This window comes from Camellia sinensis, chromosome 6 (genome assembly GCF_055761805.1).
Source record: "Camellia sinensis isolate YWXY chromosome 6, ASM5576180v1, whole genome shotgun sequence".
Taxonomy (NCBI): domain Eukaryota; kingdom Viridiplantae; phylum Streptophyta; class Magnoliopsida; order Ericales; family Theaceae; genus Camellia; species Camellia sinensis.
In genome coordinates, this window is record NC_138966.1 from 199644445 (window position 1) to 199650812 (window position 6368).

Here is a 6368-nt window from a genome sequence, read left to right on the forward strand (position 1 = left end):
TTGTGTGATGGGCATATTACTATTATTTTTCAAATTGATGATAAGTTAAATTTTTTTGATAATGTTATATGATTTTTTTTAAAAACAAATTATGTCAAAACGTAAGTCTAAATCGAGCCGAATTGTGTTTAAATAATTTGGGTCAAATTGATTCAATAATTTTAATGATTTAATTCGATTACAATTTTTTTAAACACAATGATTGAGATCTTCATTTTTTGGAGACTTTTACAACCCCCTTTGAATCTCTACCATTAATGGTGTGAGGGGCATTTTTCTTTTGGGTTTGGCTTTAGTCCAGTCCAAGATCGGACTGGACCGTGCTGTTAGGCTCGTGGGGGCCCACCACGAGTCCCGTTTTGATAATCCGAACCATTCAATGTGTAGAACTCGTTGAGTACTGTATTATCGTAAAAAATCACGTTGATCAGATATCGATAGCCATGTGATCAAAACAGTTTTTTGTCAATCGTTAATTTGTTTACCGTCTATTTTTTTTATACAAAACTGATTTGATCACATAGTTATTGATATCTGATCAACGTGATTTTTTACAGGTATATAGTACCCGACAACTTCTACACATTCAACGGTTCGAATTATTAAAACGAGATTCGTGATAAATCTCCACAGACCCAACAACACGATCCAATCCAATCTTGGACTTGACCAACGCCTAACCCTTTTCTTTTTTCAACCGAAGACAATTCAACTACAGAAAGGGAAGGCAATTTTGCGCAATTGGACAGTATTTTGGCATTTTGTGTGAGATTCATTAGTTTTGGCTTTTTGTGTTAGATCGAGCACCATTCATTCTTTTATAGATGGTATAGATTATTATTTTATCCTATTTAATTTTAAATTTAAATAAAAATTTTAATTTGATACAATTACTCAAATCTCTTCATCAATTTTTAAAAAAAAATTTCTCTTATTTCAAATTTATTTATTTTTAATACCAAATTTAATAAAAAATAAATCATTTTCAATATTTTAACTTTTTAAATTTGATAATTTAATGAGTTCTCAAATTGATGCAAAGTAACTCTATTTTAAATTTGATAAACATTTGATAAAAAAATTAGAAATATTTTTTTTATCAAATTCGAATTTAAAAAAAAGTAAAAAAAAAAAAAAATCGACTCTACGCAGTCTTAAGCAAAAAAAGAAAGAAAAAAAAGACAGCTTGACAAAAAAATTGACTGGTACAGTAGACTTTTGTTTTTTAGAGTTACAAATCCTTCACTCATCATGATGAGATATAATGGCATTTCATTTTCTTTGGTTTTGACTGTGAACAATGATTGTGCAGTAACATTGTCAACTTCTTGCTTTGTAAATTGATCAAATCCCACCAACCGAACAAACAAAAGCCTAAAAAAAAACCCAAAAAAACCAACAGTGCATAAAAATTAACAAAAACGATCATTAGCCAAAACAGAAATGGAATTAGAATTAATCTCCTCCCATTCTTACATTCCTCTTCAATTCTTCTCCAACTCTCAAACAATTCTTCTCCAACTCTCAAACATAGTTAGTAGACAATCATCAAAACTAAGCCCAATTGAATATGAAAATAAAATAAAACAAAAACAAAATTAACTTAGAAAAGATACTAGAAGATACACTTATTGACAACATTAAAATCTCCTTTCTCATTTAGTACTACTAACAATAATCATAATACTAAAATTAGTACTTAAAAAATCTAGAAGGGCTAAGCATAAACAGAGCCACATGACAGAGCCATCAACAGCACAGCTGCTTGCTCCTCCTCCCCCAGCTTCCTCCGCCGCCTCAGCTCCTGCACCGACGATCTCTGCGCCACCACTTCTCTCCCAAGCCCTAATAGCTTCCTCTTCAATGAATCGCCCAATTTATTAGTGTTGCTTCCATTGTTGTGATTGTTGGTTTTCTTTGATTTCTTGTGCTCTGTTTTTAGACCCAGAAGTGCTCTTCTCTTCTTCCTGCTTCTGATCCCACATGCATTGCACAGTGACTGCAATGAATAAACACAAACCCAGATCACACAATCAAAATCAAAACCCAGAACCCTAAATCACTGATCAAATACATATAGAGATAGAGAGAGAATCTGACCTTAGGGCCAGCAGGGCCGCCTCTCCAGAGAGGGGTCTTGGTGGTTCCGCAATCAGCACAGGTCTTGATATGGCTTCCTTCTGACGAGACCCGATCTGGGGTTTTGCTGATCATGTCTTCAGACTCTGATCCCTGCATCGCACAATCAAATCAAAACTCTTTCTCGAAGATCAATTGAAGTGAAAAGATGAGAGAGAAGCTAGTGGTCACTCACTTTATCACTCAGATCCACCATTGAAATAGCCTATTTCGAAGATCTGAAATAAACCCAGAAGAAATTGATAGCTCGAATGAGTACCAATGGTAGTAGTAAGTACTCTGCTGAAAAACAGAATATCAGTGTGCAAGACCTAATCGACCCTCATAAGAGCAAAACTATTGGGATTTCAAGACAACCAACTCAGCAAATCAATACCCAGACAAAGAAAGAGAGGTAGATCGGAATTCGAGGGAAAAAATGGAACCCAAATAGCAAATCAGAGGCACAGAACAGAGCAGAGCAGATAATGAGCTTCCCTAAACAGAAATGAACGAGACCCCTCAGATACAAACTATATATATGGAGAGAAGAGAGAGAGATTTGCACTGATAGTTGGACTGTATCGGAATTTGGTTGATTGAGATCGACAAGCAGAGAGAAAGAGAGAGAGAGAGAGTGAACCGACAGAGAGCCACCCACCATGGCCGATCTAGAAAAAAACCCTTCGGTTTATAAGCGAATCGGGGAAACCCTAACGGCATGAGTAGGTGAAATGACGAAAATGACCTCCGTCTTGAAACTTTTTTGATCCAAGAGTACACCCGCCAAAGGCTACTCTGAAAATGAAGAAGGCGCGATTGAAATTAATTTTTTTATTTTGTCCAGTTCGGGAGTTGATGCGAGATTTTTTTCTCTTTTTTTTTTTTTTTTTTTTGAGTAAATTTATTTCCCCGATATTTCTGACAAATATAAGACTTTTTATTATATTTTGAATAATTACAGTAATTTTTTTTATTTTATTTGATAATGTCGAGATTCTCGTTTCTGTTAAATTATTTTAAACAGTATGAACTTTTTTTTATGTTAGATTACTTTATTGTCCTTCCTTTTAAAATATTAAAAAATATTTTTGGATTAGAAGATTAGCTTGGAAGAAATAAACAGTGTTTGGAACAGTTTTTTTAGATTTATTTTTTTAAATATTAAGAAATGTTTTAAAAAAATTATTTTTTATTTTAAATATGTAATTTTTATTTAAATATTTTATTTATTTTGTAAATATTTTAATTTTTTTAATTTTAATATTTTAAACTCAAAATACAACTTCACACTCAAATCGTAACCAAACACATAACTCAAAACTCAATTCAAAAATTATTTTCAAATCTCATACCCAAACACATAACTTGACACTCCACACTACTTTCAAAACTCTACACTCAAATCGTAACCAAACGCATAACAAAAAAATTAAAATATTTAAAAATATATTTATAAAATAAAATAAAATATTTAAAATAAAAACTATATATTTAAAATAAAAAATAAAATTTTTTAATTTTTAAAAACTATATTTAAAATATTAAAAAAATACAACACATAGATGTATGAAATATAATGCACATTAAAATAAATATTTCAAATATAAAATATTTACCCTAAAAAAAATAATTTCAAAAAATTTCAAAATTTATAACCAAATAATTTTTTTTTTCAAAACTCATAATTCAAAATACGACTTCACGCTTAAATCATGATTCTAAAAATAATTTTAAAAAATAAAATGATTTTTTTGGAAAAAAAATTCTTTTAAAATGGAGTTTTTGAAAAAGTTTAGTTTTGAATTTTGAAAAGAGTTTTGAATTGAGTTTTAAGTTTGTTTTTGATTATGAGTTCAAAAATAATTTTTAAATTGAGTTTTTAATAAAAACATGTTCCGAAAAATGTTTTATTTAGAAACATGTTTGGTTCTCTTTTAGAATCACAATTTCAATTAGAAATTTTCAAAAATCTTTTTAAAACTCATAGAGTCTTTAACCAAATACACAAATTAAAATTTTTATTTTTTTAATTTTAAATATATAATTTTTATTTTAAATATATAGTTTTTATTTTAAATATTTTGTTTTATTTTATAAATATATTTTTAAATATTTTAATTTTTTTTGTTATGCGTTTGGTTACGATTTGAGTGTAGGGTTTTGAAAGTAATGTGGAATATCGAGTTATGTGTTTGGTTATGAGGTTTGAAAATAATTTTTGGATTGAGTTTTGAGTTATGTGTTTGGTTACGATTTGAGTATGAAGTTGTGTTTTGAATTTAAAATATTTACAAAATAAAATAATAATTTTTTAAAGCATTTTTTAATATTTTTAAAAAATAAATCCAAAAATATTGTTCAAAATATTGTTTGTTTCTTCTAAAACAGTCCTTCAATCTAAAAATATTTTTTAATATTTTAAAAGGAAGGGCAATAAGGTAATTTAATATAGAAAAAGTTAACACCGTTTGGAACAATTTGACAGAAGGGGAAATTTTGACATGGGTCCTGTTATGGTGTGCAACCCTTTAAGGTTGCACATCATATGCCACTAACACAAAAGGCGTAAATGAAAGATATAAACATTAAACAGGACAGCAACAGAAAAGACGTAAATGGAAGGCGTAAGTTGCACGCTTAAGAAAAGTCCTTTTGACATTATCAAGTAAAGTAAGGGAAATTACTATAATTATTCAAATCACATATAAGGTTCCTGTACTTGTCACAAACGTCAGGAGAAGTAAATGTAATTTATCCTTTTTTTTTTATATATATATTTTTTATTTTAGTTGAGTTGAGGTGCTGTCAAATTTTGATAAGAGTGACGATAAATAAATAAATAAATTTATATAACTTTAAAAATAAAGTTACACTATGCCAACTTATATTTTAGGATAAATTATATTGATTTTTTTTTTGGAGATTTGATAAAATTATAATAAATTTTATAAATTTGACATAATTATACTGACCTTGTTTAAAGTTTTAATTTATATAATATTTTTTTTATAAAAAATTTATTAATCTTATAAATAAAAAAATAATGTTATCATCATTTTTACATCAAAATATATTTTTTATTTTGTGCTATATTTTTGTATTTTTATATTATCTACATTAATTTTGATATTTTTAACTTTACTAAAAAACATATCAATGTAATTATATCAAAACTGTAAAGTTTAGGCCTCGTTTGGGAATATATTAATTTAGTAACTTTTTGACTATTTAATTAAAATATGAGCTAAAAAAAACTAGTATGTTTGAGATAATTTTTTGACTTTTTACAAAAAAATATGCAAACAGTAGAGAGAAAAGAGAATCTTTGACTTTTTTATATGAGTTGTTGACTTTTTGACTTTTTTAGTAACTTTGTAACTAAACCGGCTAGTCCCCAAACGAGACCTTATTATCATTTATTTATTTATTTATTTTTTATAATGTTATATCTCAAAAGAGATCAATATAATTTGCCTTATATTTTTATCACAATATTTAGCAATACTATTATATGTTTGTACGATAGACCATTTTTAAAAAAAAATTTAATAAACTGCTATATATTTTATGTCCAAGTATTGTGGTTAGATGATTACGTGGATTCAAGCTGGCATTTGACACATGAAAAAGGCTAATCATGATTTTAAAAGGAGGGAAAAGGTGAATTTTTTTTTATTTTTTTTAACCCAAGAAGTTGTGATACTTTGGTAAGATCTTGAGGCATAAGTTCTAAGATTTTAGATTTCATATTCTCAAGGGTCAACTCTTAGGAGTTTGGTGCATTAGTCCTATGACGGCCTTCTAAGTGCTGGACAATCTGTATTCAGGGTTTTAGTGTGGGGTAAATTCTAACTGCTGCACTCTTTAACTGAAATTGTGTGTGCATTGTGGAGTTAGTGGACACACCTGAGGTTTGCCCCTCATCCTACTCCAATTAACTAACATTAGGTAGTTAATTCCAAAATCAACGGAAGACAGACTTAGAGAATTTATTCATTAATCGAAAAAAAAGAAGAAGTAATTTTAAATAAGTTCATTCATCTAATCACAATTTATTTTGAAGAAATATTTCCACAGCTACACTTGAGTTTCAATTCAAAAGGTTCTTACAAGAAGATAGAATTTAAATGAAGGTGGTGTAGTGTAGCCATATAGGTGTAACACCAAAATTGATTCAAAAAAATTTGAAACTACAATATGTTCATACATATCAATATTAATATGATGATTTCCCAATTGAAATGTTT

At 28.4% G+C, this 6368-nt stretch overlaps 1 protein-coding gene across 1 annotated transcript; it reads right to left on the minus strand.

Annotated features, from left to right (window-relative positions):
* Window positions 1-1428: 1428 nt before the first annotated feature.
* Window positions 1429-3031, minus strand: LOC114270832 (GATA transcription factor 15). Its single transcript, XM_028212451.2, has 3 exons — window positions 2315-3031; window positions 2101-2232; window positions 1429-1999 (listed from the first exon to the last, which is right to left on the minus strand). Exons 1-3 carry the CDS (start codon window positions 2333-2335, stop codon window positions 1718-1720), a joined length of 435 nt encoding a protein of 144 aa, XP_028068252.1. The 5' UTR covers window positions 2336-3031; the 3' UTR covers window positions 1429-1717.
* Window positions 3032-6368: the final 3337 nt, after the last annotated feature.